Below are 18,397 nucleotides of genomic sequence, written 5' to 3'. Positions count from 1 at the left end.
ACTGCGACAAAGTAGGTTTTGCCTCTGCCTGTGGCACTGGCATGCCATATGGGCACTGTTTTGAGACCTGACTGCTCTACTTCTGATCCAGCTCCCTGTTAATGTGCCTGGGAAAGCAGTGGAAGATGGCCCAAGGACTTGGGCTCCTGCACCCACATGGGAGACCCAGAAGAAGCTCCTGGTTCCTGACTTTGGATCTGCCTAGTTCCAGCCATTGTGGCCAGCTGGGGAATGAACCAGTGGATGCAAGACCTCTCTCTTCGTCTTTCCCTCTCCTCCTGTAACTCTAACTCTCAAATAAATTAATAAATACAGAATATTTATTTGAAACTTAGTTAGATCTTCATCTGCTGGTTCACTCCCCAAATGGCTGCAACGCCTGGCCGGAGCTGGCCAGTTTGAAGCCTGTAGCTTCTTTCCAGTCTCCCATGTTGGTAGCAGGGGCCTAAGCATTTGGGCCATCTGCTGCTTTCTGAGGCCACTGGCAGGGAGCTGGATCAGAAGTGGAGAAGCCCGGACTTGAACCAGTGTCCAAATGGGATGCTGCCCTCACAGGTGGTGGCCTTACCCACTACACCACAGTGCAGGCCCCTTGAGAGGACCTATTTTTAATGATAATGTACACGTTTTTTAAAAATTTATTGTTGGCCGGCGCCGCGGCTAAGTAGGCTAATCCTCCGCCTTGCGGTGCCGGCACACCGGGTTCTAGTCCCGGTCAGGGCACCAGATTCTGTCCCAGTTGCCCCTCTTCCAGGCCAGCTCTCTGCTGTGGCCTGGGAGTGCAGTGGAGGATGGCCCAAGTGCTTGGGCCCTGCACCCCATGGGAGACCAGGAGAAGCACCTGGCTCCTGCCTTCGGATAGGCGCGGTGCGCCGGCTGCAGCGCGCCGGCCTCGGCGGCCATTGGAGGGTGAACCAACAGCAAAAGGAAGACCTTTCTCTCTGTCTCTCTCTCTCACTGTCCACTCTGCCTGTCAAAAAAAAAAAAAAAATTGTTAGATTTTAGAAGAAACAAAGCTAAGAGGAAAACAATCACATAAAATCATTAACTCAACTGGGAGTTTCCCAGTTTCAAATTAGTAATTGAATCTAACTTTTCATTGATGCGAAAGTTTTTCCATTCCCTTGGAGGCAGTATTCTTCTTGACCAGAGTACATGAGTTTTTAGAGCAAGCTAGAATGAGGAAATATTTCTTTACTGTCTGAAAAAGATGAGTTGTCACTTTGCTTTTTTGTGTTTATTGCAGGCCTTCTTAGAAATGGCTTCTGAGGAAGCTGCTGTTACCATGGTGAATTATTACACTCCTGTCACACCGCACCTTCGAAGCCAGCCTGTTTATATCCAGTATTCCAATCACAGAGAACTCAAGACTGACAATCTGCCTAATCAGGCTGTAAGTATTAAAGTGAGGACATTTTAAAAACAGGCTTCTAAAAACACATTATAATAACTTAGTCTTCCATACTTTGAAGAGAATGAAATCTTACGCTGTTTTCATACTTTGTTAGTCGAGATTGTGTATGTATTTTCTCAGAAGCTGTAATAATAACAAAGCAGTGTTACTTAGAAACTTTCAAAGTCATGAGGGGCGAAGTGACAGGTACTTATTTTTTCCTTTGCAACTTTTCACAATAAAAAGAAAAAAATTAAAATTTATTGTTATGTGCCTTTTAAAACCTCAGATCTGAAAGCAATTTTAGAAGTCATTTACTTCAATACCTCTTTTTTACTTAATATATAGAAAAGTCAGAAGTTGAGTGATGCTTTTTGTTATGTTAAATTTGTTAATAAGAATTGTTTAAAATGTTTTTATAAACATCTATTTTTATTTATTTATCTGAAAGGCAGAGCATCAGAGAGGGAGAGATAGAGATACAGACCTGCAACAGCCAGGTCTGGGCCAGGTTGAAGCTAGGAGACAGGAACTCCAGCTGGGTTTCCCACATGGGCTGTGTATTTTTGATATAGCCAAAAGACTCTTCCATCTATTTGATTCTGTTTGGAAAGGCAGCTAAAGCAAACTGTTGAGGTTAAATTACAATTTTCTGCATTGTTTAAAAACAGTTACATTTCCTGCACATAATTCTTAACTTATTCTAAGATATATTAGCAGCATTTAATAAAGTATAGAAACTTAGAATAAATGTAGTTTTAGATGTTTGAAATAGGATAGGCTTTTTAAAATGAAAAACTGCTGTATGAATTATAAATAAGATGCATGGCTTTGGCAAAACATTTAATCTAATTACCCAGAGATAACTATTATCTAGTACAGACATGTCAGTATGTACCCCTTTTCTACTGTGTATCTTATTTTACACAAATAGAATATTTGAGACAGAGACAGAGTGAACTTCTATATTCTGTTTTACTCCCAAAATGCCAACAATGGGTGGGACCGGTATGGGCCAAAGCCCAGAGCTGGGCACTCAATCTCTATCTCCCACATGAGTAGCGGGAATGCAACTACTTGGACTATCATTGCTGCCTCCAGGGTTTGCATTATCATGAAGCTGTAGTCAGGAACCACAGCTAGGCTCTCCATTATGGCACCTAAAGCATGTTCATAACAAGGCTAACCATCTGACTCCACAGATGGAATCTTGATGTTGAAGCCTTTTCTTTTTCTTTGTAATATGTTTTGGACATAGCTTCATGACAAGTACAAAGTTATTTTACAATTTTTTAAAGATTCATTTATTTATTTGGAGGGTAAAGTTACAGAGAAAGCCAAAGAAAGAGGGAGAGACAGAGAGAGATCTTTCATCCTCTGGTTCACTCCCCAGATGCCTACAATGGCCAGAGCTGAGCCCATTCAGAACCAGGAGGTATGAGCTTCTTCCAGGACTCCCATGTTAGAGCAGGGGCCAAAGCATTTGGTCCCCTTTCCACTACTTTCCCAGGTGCTTTAGCAGGGAGCTGGATTGGAAGTAGAACAGCCAGAACTGAAACTGGCACTCTTACAGGATGCCGGTGTCACACCACAGCACTGGCTCCATATCTCGTAATTTTTTAATGATTGCATATTATTCCTTTGTATGGGAGAGTCATAATTTGTCATCTTCTTTTTGATTAGATTGTTTTCTGTTTCATGGTTTTATAATAAAGAATATGTATTTTTGCTCAAGTCCAGTGTTTTTGTGTGTGTGTGTGTGTTTTGTTTTTTTTTTTTTTTTTTTTTTTTTTTTTTTTTTTTTTTTTTTTTTTTTTTTGGACAGGCACAGTGGACAGTGAGAGAGAGAGAGAGAAAGGTCTTCCTTTTGCCGTTGGTTCACCCTCCAATGGCCGCCGCAGCCGCAGCCGCGCTGGCCGGCGCATCACGCTGATCCAAAGCCAGGAGCTAGGTGCTTCTCCTGGTCTCCCATGCGGGTGCAGGGCCCAAGCACTTGGGCCATCCTCCACTGCACTCCCGGGCCATAGCAGAGAGCCTGGAAGAGGGGCAACCGGGACAGAATCCGGCGTGCTGACCGGGACTAGAACCTGGTGTGCCGGCGCTGCAAGGTGGAGGATTAGCCTATTGAACCGTGGCGTCAGCCCAAGTCCAGTATTAAGATTATCTTTTTAAAAGCTAGTATTGTGGCACAGCAGGTTAAAGCCTGGGCCTGTAGCATCGGCATCTCATCCGGGCACTAGTATGAGTCCTGGCTGTCCACTTCTGATCCAGCTCCCTGCTAATGTGCCTGGGAAAGCAGGGGAGGATGACCCAAGTCCTTGTGCCCCTGAACCCATATGGAAGACCAGAAGAAGCTCCTGGTTGCTGGCTTCAGATCATCTTGGGTGGTGTGACCGTTGGGGAGTGAACCAGTGGTTAGAAGACCTCTCTCTCTGTGTCACTACCTCTCTCTAACTCTGTCTTTGAAGTAAATAAAATAATTTTTTTTTAAAAAAAGATTATCTTTGTAGGTTACATTTCTGAAAGTGAAATTGCTGAGACAAAATGCAAACATGTTTTAAATTTCAATATATAATGCATAATTATTTCCTGTAAAGATTATGTACCAACTTAGGGTGATGTATGAGCAGTTTTCTGTCTTTGTTAGTATGTTTGTTAATATGATAGAAATTGCATCTTACTGTTTCATTTGGTAATTTTCTTAATGGCATTTGGGAAAATCTTTTTAAAGATTTATTTATTCATTTGATTGGCAGAGAGAGAGAGATCTTTGATTTACTGGTTCATTCCCCAGATGGCTACAACAGCCAGGTGCTGAAGTCAGGAGCTAGGAACTTTCTCAGTCTTGCCCATGGGTGACATGGGCTCATGTACTCAGGCTATCTTCTGCTTCATTCCCAGACACATTAACAAGAATTTACATTGGCTTAAATATGGGAACCCGGTGTCACAAGTGGCAGCTTTACCTACTGTGCCACAACACTGGTCCTTATTTGATCATTTATAACATACTTACAGTGTTTTCTGTTAGTGCTGTTTTTAAAACTGTGGTATAATAAATAGAACCTAAGATTTACAATTTCTACCATTTTTTTCAGTTTTTCATTACTGGCATTAATTACATTCACATTGCTGTACAACCACCATCAATCCATCTCTAGAACTATGTTCTCATCACAAGCTAAAATTCCCTATTCATTAAACAGTGACTCCCACTCCTTTCTACCACAGCCTGTGTCAATTACCATTCTATTTTTCAGTCTCCATTAGTTTTTCTGCTAATGTAGTTTTTTTTTTTTAATGTATTTTTATTTGAAAGAGTTACACTGAGAGAGGAGATGCAGAGAGAGAGAGGTCCTCCATCCAGTGGTTCACTCCCAAACCTGCCAAAACGGCTAGAGCCGTTTGGTTCACCAAAGCCAGGAGCCAAGAGCATCCTCTGGGTCTCCCACGGGGGCGCAGGGGCCCAAGGTCTTGGGCCATCCTCCACTGCTTTCCCAGGCCACAGCAGAGGGAGCAGCTGGGTCCTTAACCAGCGCCCCTATGGGATGCTGGCACCTCAGACTAGTGAGTTAACCCCCTGCGCTACAGCACTGGCTCCTCTGCTAATGTAGTTTTTAAAATATTTTTATGCATGTGGTTAAGTTTCTCATTCTTTTTGAGTTTGGTACCATGCTCAAAAAGAGCATAACAAACTTTTTTTTTTTATTTTTAATTTGACAGATAGAGTTAGACAGTGAGAGAGAGAGACAGAAAGGTCTTCCTTCCATTGGTTCACCCCCACAATGGCCACTACAGCTGGAGCTACACCAATCCGAAGCCAGGAGCCAGATGCTTCCTCCTGGTCTTCCATGCGGGTGCGGGGGCCCAAGCACTTGGGCCATCCTCCACTGCCTTCCTGGGCCACAGCAGAGAAGAGGAACAACTGGTACTAGAACCCGACATCCATATGGGATGCTGGTACCGCAGGAGGAGGATTAACCAAGTGAGCCACAGTGCTGGCCCCCATAGCAAAATTTTTTTAAATTATCTTTTTTTCTAATACTTTTTGTTTTGATATTTAAATTTTTGTTATATTGGAATTATTTGGATATGGGGAATGAGAGTAGGATTTTAATCTTTCTTACTGCAAGAGACTAATTTTCCTGCCTTACTTTAAAAATAACCTATTATCATCCTCTGATATGAAGCTTGTCCTTTACATTCTTCCTTTTTATATGCATCCTGTGCTTACAACATGCCTGTTTGTGCATGTGGCGTGCACACACACACACACACTATTGAAAAAGTCATGAAAAATGTGTATTATGAAAATAAAAATTTGCATGAAATTTCAAATTTTTTATCTTTTAATTCCATTTTCTGCAAACTTTTGAAGCCCCTTTGCCTCATACTTATAGGCATCTGCACATTCTGTTTCCATGGCTTGATCTTCCTTTTTGTATACTTTTCACATGGTATGTGTTCCCTCTCCAATCTGGAGTAGCTTTTGGTTTCTACACCCAGTTCAATGCATCCTATAGCTTATGATGTTGTAGGGCAAGGCCTTGTCTATTAACTCTTTCTTTTCAGAAATTAGCTAATTGGCATTTCTTATATTTTACTCCAGATATATTTTAGAATTGTTTTTTGGGAACTCTTGCCATTCTTCCCAAAAACAAAAACATAATTAGAATTAGGCTGATTTTTATAGATTTGGCGATAATTTATAAATTTGTATTGTACTCTGATCCTTTGAAAAAATTATGAGTATTTTGTTTGTTTTATTTTATGTCTTAAGTTTTACTTCATGTTTATTCTTCAGTTTTCTCATTAGTGTGATTCCTAATTATGTTAGTATAAATCTTGAAGAAGAAAAACCAATTTAATAAACTATGAAAGACTAGATTATTCCATAGGGAAATAGTGAGAAAGCTCAGTTGCTTGGCAGCTAAAGCTGCCGAAATGACCTACTTTGTTCTTAGGTAGCCTTGACTTCTTCCTAATACTCTATTTTGTTACTTAATCCACTGTGCTACAGCGCCAGCCTCTATTTTATTGCTTTTGTACAGTTTTTCTGCATTGATATTCAATAAACTATAAAAGTAAAAAATTGAATATACCTATTTGTATATATAGAAAGTTCTTTTATAATGTCAGTCCCAGGAAGCTGATAGATTAGTGTTCCATTCTTTTTTTCTCTGAATAACAAAGTACCCCAAAACATGCACATTGCTTCTTTCCAGCTTATAGACACTTGCCAGAAGATCAGGTGAATATTAAGTATTTTTTGAGTGATTTAAAACTGAAATTATAGTTACAAAATTTAGATACTCTTAGGTACAGCATTTAAGGATTGATTATGCTAATGGCCACCATTATCATGTACACAGTTTTTCTTGACCCTTATGGGTGTAAGTTTATAAATTTGCAAAGAAATTACCATGACAAAATTTTCCCTCAGCAGATATTCCTAAAATATCAAACTGAACATTTAAGATCTGTGCAGTTATTTTATGTTGATTTCTATGTTCTTGGTTTTAGAAATACCTTCTTCGTATTATCTAGTCATGTTTAAATGTTCATGAAGTGAATCTCCCTTTCCTACTTCAATAAAAATCTTATTAAAATCATATTGCTGCTATTCTTTTTGCTAATAGTTAATATAACTAATTCAGAGAGTTTGTTGCCTAGACTCCTTTCTTGTTTTTATAAGATTAATTTATTTATTTGAAAGGCAGAGTGAGAGGTAGAGAGAGATCTTTCATTCTCTGGTTCACTCCCCAGATGCCTGCAACAGGCAGTTCTGGGCCAGGCCAAAAGCCAGGAGCCAACAACTCCATGCGTGTCTCCCATGTTGGTGACAGGAAGTATCTTCTGCTGCCTTCCCACGTGCATTAATGGAGAGCTGAATCAAACATGGAGCAGCTGGAAATTAAACCTGGTGGCAACTTACTGTACTGTGCCACCCCAAACATCTTAAAGTTACCTCCCATAACATAAGTTCTATTATCTTAAAATTTTAAACATCAGACTCATCTTTACTCTTCCCATTTTCTTATTTAATTTTTTTTTGCATTATTAAAAATTGAAACTGTAGAGTTGCTCATAAAACATCAGTTTTTTTTCAGGTGTTACTTTCTCAGATTTTTGTGTCAAAAGCATTTCTTGCATGCTTGCTACATAGGAAGCTTTTATATTCAATGCTATTAATTAAGTACCAGTAGAGAGTATACTGAAAACTGTAGAATGATTAGGACAAGTACATACCATGGTTTCTCAGATTTTTATGCTGTGATACCGTTTTTGCAAAGAGGAAGGGATGAAGGAAGAGGAATAGGACAACAGCAATGGCAATAGTGCTTAGCAGCAGGAAGCTCTTACACGGAATGTTTTTAATAAAAAGGATTGACAGCATAGTGAAGTAAAGAGGTCAGTGAGATTAAATTTACCTTTGGTTGTACGTGCTTAGTCTTGATGAGATTAGGTACTTTAATCCAAGTAGAATCAGAGCAGTTACTACACTTAAAATATCACTAATGATTTTTTTTCCTGCATAGCCTTGTAGCTATGTTGTCCAATATAGTAGTCATTAGCTAGCCACATGTGGTTAAATTTATATCAGTTAAAATAAATGAAGTTCCAGCTCTCAGCAGCAATAACCACAGTGCAAATTGGTTGAATCTGAGAATATGGTCCCTGAAGATACAGAGGTTCACTGTAATTGAAAAAAGGAAGATTGTTTTGTAGAAAGATACTTCAGGATTCAAGACATTGTAAGTATCAAGTGTCATTTTATATCTATGGATGTAAAATTTCCTGTTATTTGATGGGTTTTTGTTAGTCATTTTTTTTTTTTTTAAGATTTTATTTATTTATTTGAGAGGTAGAGTTACAGACAGTGAGAGGGAGAAACAGAGATAAAGGTCTTCCATCCGCTGGTTCACTGTCCAAATGGCCACAATGGCCACAGCTGCGCCGATCAGGAGCTTCTTCTGGGTCTCCCGCTAGGGTACCGGGGGCATCTTCTACTGCTTTCTCAGACAATGGCAGAGAGCTGGATCAGAAGAGGAGCAGCCGGGACTAGAACCGGCACTCATATGGGATGCCAGTGCTACAGTGCCGGCCCCATAAAATCATTATCTTGATGCTCAGATTGTCTCAGGTTTAGCTAACGGGAACCCCTTCAAGCTGCCTTCTGTGTCCTATGCACACATCCCCAGTCATTATTTGACCACTTCCTGGCATTCTGGTGAAACAAAACCAAAGCCAATGAACAAAATTCCACAAAACCGTAAATATTCCATACTCATCTTGTGCTTTCCCTGCCCTACTTCTGGAACCAGCTGGTTTTAGAGCACCCTGGTTCCTTATAGTGGAGAATGATTTTAGAAATTTGTATCCTTGCATGGACTCTGATACCCTATTCCAGGCTATTCCTGTGTTGAATGGCCTCCTTATCCTTAGCCTATCCAAGGACCTCCTCTTCACCCTTCCTGGGTCATTCTCACTCCGTTGGCTACCTATACTGTGTATGTTCCTCCCAGCTCCCCTTGGCTCCGACCCTCCTGGCCTGGCCACCCTTCCTCCACATGCCCTTCTTTAAAAAAAAAAAAAAAAAAATAATAATAATAATAATAAGACATTTACTTATGTATTAGAAAAGCAGAATGAGAAAGTGGGGCCAGAAGCGGAGATAGTGAGCAAGAGATCTTCACCCACTGATTCAGTCCCCAAATACCCTCAACAGCTATGGCTGCGCCAGGCTGAACCTAGGAGCCTGGAACTCCCATCTAGACTTCCCTCCTGGGTGACAGGAACCCAAGTACTTGGGCAGTTATTCACTGCCTCCCTGGCACATTAGCAGGAAGCTAGATTGGAAGCAGAAGAACCAGGACTGAATGGCCTTACACTTCTTATGTTACTCAGATCCTGATGTCAGCACTGGACTCCATCCCCCCTTTCCTCCCATAGATATCTTTCTTCCCTTGTGTGGACTCAAAAATTCCCCTGTCCAGACATCCCTACCATGGGATGCTCTCCTTACTTTGCTTGGGCTCTGACGCTCCTGGCCAAGTTGCCTTCCTTTCTTTTCTGCACTCCAAACTAATATAGCTGCTCTCTTTCTCCCTATTTGTGCATAAACTACCTAGAAGCTTTAGCCCTGAATTATTCAAGAAGGGAAGGAGAAGAGACAGCAAAAAAGATGAGGTACTTACGTGATTTTTTTAGGCAATCTTTAATGTTACTTTCATTTATCTTTTTGCTATTTTATTAAAAATTGGGAGAAATCAGCTGCAGATTTTCCTTTTTTCTCAGTGTGCATCCTCAAATTTCTTCAAGTTAATTTAATTGAATTGTGTCATTGTAATAATAGCAAGGCGATCTTGGCTCTTTACTGTTTATGAGATAGAAGATTTTTGTATCTGTGTTTGTTTTATTTATCTCTGTTCCTTAATATTGTTTCATATCCACTGAGTTTTAGAATTCCTATAATGCTTCTGTATAATCAGAAATTCTGACTTTGGTTTGTTCCTTAGAGAGCCCAAGCTGCCCTGCAGGCTGTCAGTGCTGTCCAGTCAGGAAGCCTGGCCCTTCCTGGAGCTCCTTCCAATGAAGGCACCATCCTACCTGGGCAGAGCCCTGTGCTCCGAATAATTATTGAAAACCTCTTTTATCCTGTTACTTTGGAAGTTCTTCATCAGGTAAGGAAGATTACTCTTAAGAGAATTTAGTCAAATGTGGTATCTGTAACTTGATGCTTTATATCTAAGGTTTTTAAGTTGTTGCTTTTGGTTGATAATGTTGGTTTAAATAATGAGAACTTATTCATCTGTTTCATACAAGAAATAATGTCAATTAGAGATAATTTTTGAGAGGCTTTTTTCTAACTTGAGTATTTGATTTAAAAATATGTGTAAGAAATTATATGCATTTATATGCTACTTGAGACACTTGCATCCTATATTAGAATTCCTGGGCTGGAGTTCCCTCTCCGTTCTTGATTTCAGTTCAAGATTTCAGGGCCAGTCAATAAGGATGTGCCTCAGGTCAGTGTCCAGTTAAATGAGAGAAAGATTCTAATCACTAACAAAATCTCAAAGTTAAATGGAAATCAATTGGATTTTGTAGTATAATTTAGTATAAAATTATCTCAAGTTTTGGAGCAAATTACACATTTTTCACAAATTACATTACTTCACTAATGAGATATCTTATAATTAATCTCAAAAATTGAATATTGCCATAATTTTCCCACCAGGTCTCAGAGTATAATTAGTTGTCAATTAGTATTTTTTCTGTATCTTTTATATGCCAGGAGTTGTAGTTAATGGTACACAAATGATAAAGAGGAGATGTGTTCCTTCAGGGAGCCTTCAGTCCAATTAAAGGAGACAGATATGTAAATAAACATGTAGTAGAGTACAGCAAGAAAAATACACGAGGCAAAGAAAAGGGCAAAACTTGGGGAGAGGATTAACTCCAGAGAGTTGGAGTCTACTAGAAATTTTCTGGTGGCATTACTTCCTGAATTGAATTTTGGAAAAGATAAGTAAAATTACTAAACATAGATGCAGAGTTCTAGGAAGAGGAGAAATCCACATTCATGCATATAGAAAAGTGTTAGATGACTTGATATGTGTTTGGAGAAGTATGCCCATTTATTTATTGATATAAATAGTGTGATGTAAAAGTTGTCAGGAGATGAGGTCTCAGAAGCAAAGCAGGGCAATATTGTGTTTCTTACACCAGGGATCTTGGATCTTAGGTTTTACCCTGTACATAATGGAAAGGTAGTGAGGGATTATAATCTGATGGAATTTAGAACAATACCTGGGGCCAGCGCTGTGGCGTAGCAGGTAAAGCCACCGCTTGCAGTGCCGGCATCCCATTTGGGCCTGGTTCGAGTCCTGGCTTCTCCACTTCCAATCCAGCTCTCTGCTGTGGCCTGGGAAAGAAGTAGAAGATGGCCCAAGTGCTTGGGCCTCTGCACCCGTGTGGGGGACCTGGAAGAAGCTTCGGCCTTTGGATTGGCGCAGCTCCGGCCATTGCGGTCATCTGAGGAGTGTACCAGCAGATGGAAGCTCTCTCTCTCTCTCTTTCTCTTTTTTTTATTTTATTTTATTTTATTTTATTTTATTTTATTTTATTTTATTTTATTTTATTTTTTTGCCAGGCAGAGTTAGACAGTGAGAGAGAGAGAGTTATAGACAGTGAGAGAGAAAAACAAAAGAAAGGTCTTCCTTCCATTGGTTCACCCTCCACATGGCTGCTATGGCTGGCACGCTGCACCGATCTGAAGCCAGGAGCCAGATGCTTCCTCCTGGTCTCCCATGGGGTGCAGGGCCCAAGCACTTGGGTCATCCTCCCCTGCACTCCGGGCCATAGCAGAGAGCTGGACTCGAAGAGGAACAACCAGGACAGAATCTGATGCCCCGCCCGGGACTAGAACCCGGGGTGCTGGTGCCACAGGTGGAGGATTAGCTCAGTGAGTCGTGGCACCAGCCTCTCTTTCTCTCTCAGCCTCTGTCTCTCTGTGCTTCAGTATGAGGAAGGGAAAGAAGTTAACTGTTTACACCCTCCCTCCCCTTTTTTACTTTTAAGAAATGAGTCTAATGTTACTTCTTCATTAGAGGAAGAATGCATGCTCAGTTGATGTATATATACCATGTATGTATACCATACGGTATATGTATACCATTTGTTTCAAATGAATAAATAAAACCTTAAAAATGTATGCATAAGAAAATTCATCATTTTAACCATTTTTAATTATACAGTTTGGTTGCGTTAAGTATATTCACATTTTTCAGTCTTTACCAAATACCCTATGTCTATAGAACTTTTTTCTTCTCCCTGAACTAAACTCCCATACCCCATTAAAAACTAACTCCCCAATTCTGCCCCTTTCCAACCCTTGGCAACCACCATTCTACTTTTTTTCTCTGAATTTGACTCTTGTAGGTTCCTTATATATGTGAAATCATTCAGTGTTTGTCTTTTGTGTCTAGCATATTTCATTTAGTACAGTGTCTTGAAGGTTTATTCATGTGGCATTTTTTCCTTTATAAGGCTAAATAATAGTCAATTGTATATATGGGGGACCTTTAAAAAGTTTATGGAAAATGACATATTATGAAAAAACTGCATGGATTTCAAATTCATTTGAAACATTGCACCAAAATAAACATTTTAATTTCATTTTCCATCAACTTTTTAAAGTGTGTGTATATAAATGCATATATGTATACACAGACACACACACATATATACACACACGTGTGTGTGTGTGTGTGTGAGAGAGACCTTTTGTTTGTCCATTCATCTGTTGATGGACACCACTTGGATGGATTCTTTCAGGTTCTGGTGTGATTAAATACTGCTGTGAACATGGATGTACACTCTTTTTTTTTTTTTTTTAAATATATTATTTATTTGAAACAGTTACAGAGAAAGAGAGGCAGAGATAGAGTTTTTTGTTTTTTTTTTTTAAAGAGTAATTCACTTGAGAGGCAGAGTTACAGAGGGAGAGACACAGAAAGAGGTCTTCCGCTCAGTAGTTCACTCCACAAGTGGATGCAATAGCTGGGGCTTAGCCGATCAGGAGCCAGGAGTTTCTTGCAGGTCTCACATGGGTACAGGTGGCCAAGCACTTGGGCCATCTTCTACTGCTTTCCTAGGCCATAGCAAGGAACTGAAGCAAAAGTGGAGCAGCTGGGACTCAAACTAGTGCCCATGTGGGATGCCGTCGCCACAACCAGATGCTTAACCTACTAGACCACAGTGCTGGCCCCAAGAAAGAGAGCTTCATCCAGGTCTCTCACATGGGTCCTGGGGCCTAAGGACGTGGGCCATCCTCTGCTGATTTTCCAGGCACATTATCAGGGAGCTGGGTCAGTAGTAGCTCAGTTGGGACTTGAACCAGTGCCCATTTGGGATGGCAGCAGCACAGGCAGTGGCCTTACCTACTATGCCACAAAGCTGGCCCCAGTAATAACTGTTTTCACAGAGAAAATACTTTTCTTTTAAAAATGAGATTAATGAACCAAATTGTATAAGATACATTAGTTTAATATTTTCCTAAGATTTAACTTAATGTGAACTTTTTTCCAGATATTTTCCAAATTTGGCACAGTCTTGAAGATTATCACCTTTACAAAGAATAATCAGTTTCAAGCCTTGCTTCAGTATGCTGACCCAGTGAATGCACATTATGCCAAAATGGTAATGAAGATCTGTCTTTACTTTTTCATTGCTACTTCATTTACACCTGAAGGAAGCTCTTGTGTATTTCTTGTTCTCCTTCACCATGTTTTTTCTTAAAATTGTAAAATATATGCAATATTTATCTTAATAATTTTGAATTATATAATTCCATGTGTTATTTTTTCTAAACTTTATCTTTGTTCATAAGAAATGTTCTCAGATCTCTGTCAACTCTCATAGATCTGAGACTCACTCCTGTTTTTCATATTTAGAGTTGAGCACAGTAGTACTCTTAATGTGTTCTAACACAGTATAATTATTGTTGCCCTTACCTCTATTCAGTTAGCCAAAGATTGATTTCACTGTTTTGTAACCATATCCAGTATTCATTCTTGTTGAGCACTAAATTAGAGATGACATTAAATCTTAGGAAATATGCTGCTGTCTGTTCATGTTGTCTTCTAGTAAGTGCATGAATGCCTGACATTTAAAACAAGATGTAAAACTTTGCATTCAATTTGGATGTATGAGACACATCTCCTGTTGAAATCTGTCCATAGCCCAAATTGTGTTGTGGATCCATGTCTGAATTATTTTTAATTTCCGCTTAAAGATAGGTTTTTCTGTAGTACACAGTGTCTGACATTTCCTTAGGAATATCCCTTTCTATTTGCTGTATAGTCTACCTACATATATTATCTTGTACCATTATCACGACATTCTTGTCAGTGATTATTATTGTAAATCTGAGGGTTGTTTTTGTGGTGTGTGTGTGTGGTTTTGTGTGTGTGTGTGTGTGTGTGTGTGTTTTTTTTTATGTAGTAAAGTAGCAACAAATAACTTTGGTAAACCAAAGGAAGGAGTACTGACTTTTGGTCAGAACTGACTCCAAATTTCTCTTTGCTTATTGTTCTATATAATAAAGTAAAATTTAAAAATGATTTATTTATTTTTTTGAAAGAGTTTACAAGGACAGAAGGGAGAGACAGAGAGGTCTTCCATCTGCTGGTTCACACCCCAAATGGCCACAGTGGCCGGAGCTGAGCCGGTCCAGGAGCCGGGAGCTTCTTCTAGGTCTCCATGTGGGTGCAGTGGTCCAGAGACTTGGGCCAAATTCTGCTGCTTTCCCAAGTGCATTAATAGGGAGCTGGATAGGAAGTGGAGCAGCCAAGATTCAAACCCTTGCCCATATGGGATGCAGCTTTACCCACTATGCCTCAATGCCACCCCACAAAATAAATTTAAGAGAGAAAATATGAAATGGTAGTTAAACTTGTATTTCTGTAGTTCTGCGAAGTACCATTTTAGAAAGGTTTTATTTTATCTTAACCCATATAAACTATACCAGAATGAATTAAGATGAAATTTGAAAATAGATTTAAACATTAGCTAGTACTTCTGTAATATAAGTATACAGTAATTTTCCAAGCCTTTTTACATTTTTGTTTTCATTTGACCTCTGCACAAATAGTATTATTTTTGTTACTTACATATACAAAACAAGATTTCTTTTTTCTCCCTTAGACTCAAACAATTAGTGACAGATAAAAATCTAAGTCTTTGGCTTTTAGTTCAGTGCTCACTGCTTGACACCTGCATGCCACTGTTGTTAAAGTGAGAGCAATTTGATTTGTCAGTGTTGTTCTTGTGTCAAAACATCAGCCCTTTTTCACATGCTTTAGGCTCTGGATGGCCAGAATATCTATAATGCATGCTGCACTCTGCGTATTGACTTCTCCAAGCTCACCAGCCTTAATGTGAAATACAATAATGACAAGAGCAGAGACTTCACTCGCTTAGACCTTCCTACTGGTGATGGTCAGCCATCCCTTGAACCCCCTATGGCTGCTGCTTTTGGTGAGTAGTTCCTTTTGAGGGCACAAAGCAAGTTTTCTGAAGTTGCAGGTTTCATTTATTCTCCTGTATATCAGTTAGCCTTTTTCTTCCTGGATTCTCTTTAGGATTTCTAAAGGAAAGGAACAATCATAGAAAGAACTGTGCTCAATAATTAAATCTTAGTCTCAGGAGGGTGTATTTATTAGTTAGCAAAACAAGTAGATAGTCTGAAATTGAGGTAGAATTTGTTTTCTAAAACTTCTTTATAAAAGATTTATTTATTTATTTGAAAGTCAGAGTTACACAGAGAGGAGAGGCAGAGAGAAAGAGAGAGAAGTCTTCCATCCTCTGGTTTACTCCCCAATTGGCTGCAATGGCCAGAGCTGTGCCAATCCAAAACCAGGAGCCAGAAGCTTGTTCCGGGTCTCCCACGCGGGTGCAGAGGCCCAAGGACTTGGGCCATCTTCTACTTCTTTCCCAGGCCACAGCAGAGAGCTGGATTGGAAGTGGGGTACCCAGGTCTTGAACTGGTGCCCATATGGGATGCCAGTGCTTCAGGCCTGGGTGTTAACCCACTGCACCATAGCTCTGGCCCCTCTAAAACTCATTTTACTCACTTTTGTAAGCCAGGCAACTACTTGATTCAAATTAATAATCTTTTATAATAGCATTGATTTAAGTATATTGGTTTATGACCAACAGGATTTTACCCTAAGTGCTCTTGAGGAAAGTATTTTTTTATATTTTTAAGGTAATATTTTAAATCAAGGACCTAAACTCTGGTATATTTTTTCAAAGAATTCATTTTATGGTGTTTCATTTTTTAAAACATTAGGAGGTCCATCTTATGAGCTCAGAAGTTACATTTTATATTAATAAGAGTACAGCCTTTTAAATAGTCTTTGTAAATGTACCCTCTAAGAGTTTACCTCTTTTATTTAAAATAAGCTTTTACATAAAGGAAAATGGATGGCCTAGTTTGAATTAATCATTAGTTAATATATGCTACTTTTTGGATGTGTATCTCTCAAAAGTGTAGTTTATTATTTAGATAAATATTGTTTTATTACTGTTTTGTGATTTTTCCTTTTCCAAATAATACTTAAAATAGTGCTGATTTGGACTTTCAGCAATATTTTATCCTTTTTTTTTTTTTTACAGATGAGGAAATTAATGATATAAGACAACCAAATAATTGTCTAAAATCTTCTAGGAAATTATATCTATTTTTTTTAAAGATTTATTTATTTACTTGAAAGAGTTACACACACACACACAGACAGAGAGAGAGAGAGAGAGAGAGAGAGGTCTTCCATTCTCTGGTTCACTCCCAGTTGGTCACAACGGCCAGAGCTGTCCTGATCTGAAGCCAGGAGCCAGGAGCTTCTTTCGGGTCTCCAACGTGTGCGTAGGGGCCCAAGGAGTTGGGCCATCTTGCACTGCTTTCCCAGGCCATAACAGAGCTGGATCGGTAGAGGAGCAGCCGGGACTAGAATCGGTGCCCATATGGGATGCCAGTATGTCAGGCCAGGGCCAGCGCCGGCCCCAATTATATCTATTTTAAAAGTAAAAACTTTTTAGCCGGCGCCGCAGCTCACTAGGCTAATCCTCTGCCTTGCAGCGCCAGCACAGCGGGTTCTAGTCCCGGTCAGGGCACCGGATTCTGTCCCGGTTGCCCCTCTTCCAGGCCAGCTCTCTGCTGTGGCCAGGGAGTGCAGTAGAGGATGGCCCAGGTGCTTGGGCCCTGCACCCCATGGGAGACCAGGAGAAGTACCTGGCTCCTGCCATCGGATCAGCACGGTGCGCCGGCCGCAGTGCGGCAGCCATTGGAGGGTGAACCAACGGCAAAGGAAGACCTTTCTCTCTGTCTCTCTCTCTCTCACTGTCCACTCTGCCTGTCAAAAAAATAAAAAATAAAAAACTTTTTGTTGTTTACCATTTAAAAAGTCAAGTGAATTATTCTGTACATATTCCTAAAGTTGTAAAAATTTTCTATTGTAGTCTCTTTGAAATTTTTGTGTTTTATGTTACCAGTCCTAAGCTGTGTGTCTGATTTGGCTAAATCATAAGTTTTTCTCACTATCATTTTAGTAAGAAATGATAGAAATTGTAGCCAATTCAAACTTGCCAAAATTTGACTATTGAATTCCAATAATTAAATATGTACCCTTGGTTTAATTAACGTGTTCTGCATTATGGGAAGAGGAAATTTTTAAAATATGACTAGGAATTTTATTTTCTGTATATGAAATATCTTTTTCATTTTGTTATGAATTAATCCTTAGTTAAATCCAAACAATGTTGATATCCTAAAAGAAGTCATTTATTTAACAGAATGCATTTTAATGTATTGTGTGAAAGTCCTTCTACTCTGCCTCTCACTAATAATTTACATCATTATTCCCTCCTTTTTAATAATCCTTGGCTTCTGAAGATCCACACCTTTGACCTTCCTACCTTATGGGCTATTCTTTCTCTATTAAAGGTTACCCTTTGAAGTTTCTTTGGCTGAAATCTAGCACTCATTCACTGCTTTTAGTGATAGAGACCATTCTTATAGAACAGGTAAATAAAATATGTACACATACTGAGGAAACCCTCTGCTCCCCTCTTCTGTCCCAAGAAAACCATAGTTGGCTCAAACTTAATGATAATTCTCTTGCTTTTCTGATTTTTTCCTGTTTTGTTTTTTACTATTCATATAGGCCTATATACTACTTCAGTTTGGTGCTGTTATATGAACATTCTTGCATGTATCCTCTGGACAAGAGCTTTCTCTAGGGAATATAAATGGGAAAGGAATTATTAAGAGTATATAAATTAACTATTTCATAATATGTATTGTTTTTAAAGTGATTGAGCCAATTTAAACCTGCTCTGTTGGACCTTTAACTCTTGACATTATGGCATATGTGTAATGATGTGTTAGCATGGTGATTTCACTTACCTTTTCTTGATTACTCATGATACGAAGCATTTTTA

The 18,397-nt window shown here is 39.3% G+C and overlaps 1 protein-coding gene across 7 annotated transcripts in view; it reads left to right on the top strand.

Annotated features, from left to right (window-relative positions):
• The window catches only part of PTBP3 (polypyrimidine tract binding protein 3), a 108,859-nt gene that overhangs the window by 63,644 nt on the left and 26,818 nt on the right, over positions 1 to 18,397 (top strand). For all 7 annotated transcript variants that reach the window (XM_051843126.2, XM_051843130.2, XM_051843135.2 and 4 more), the window contains 4 exons: positions 1,247 to 1,393; positions 9,913 to 10,077; positions 13,487 to 13,597; positions 15,262 to 15,436. In XM_051843126.2, the coding sequence (XP_051699086.1) occupies positions 1,247 to 1,393; positions 9,913 to 10,077; positions 13,487 to 13,597; positions 15,262 to 15,436 (598 nt within the window). The remainder of the gene's footprint in view (positions 1 to 1,246; positions 1,394 to 9,912; positions 10,078 to 13,486; positions 13,598 to 15,261; positions 15,437 to 18,397) is intronic.

Source organism: Oryctolagus cuniculus, chromosome 1, assembly GCF_964237555.1.
Source record: "Oryctolagus cuniculus chromosome 1, mOryCun1.1, whole genome shotgun sequence".
In the NCBI taxonomy this organism is placed as follows: domain Eukaryota; kingdom Metazoa; phylum Chordata; class Mammalia; order Lagomorpha; family Leporidae; genus Oryctolagus; species Oryctolagus cuniculus.
Note: the sequence above shows the minus strand (reverse complement) of the source record. Positions and strands in the feature narration are given on the sequence as shown.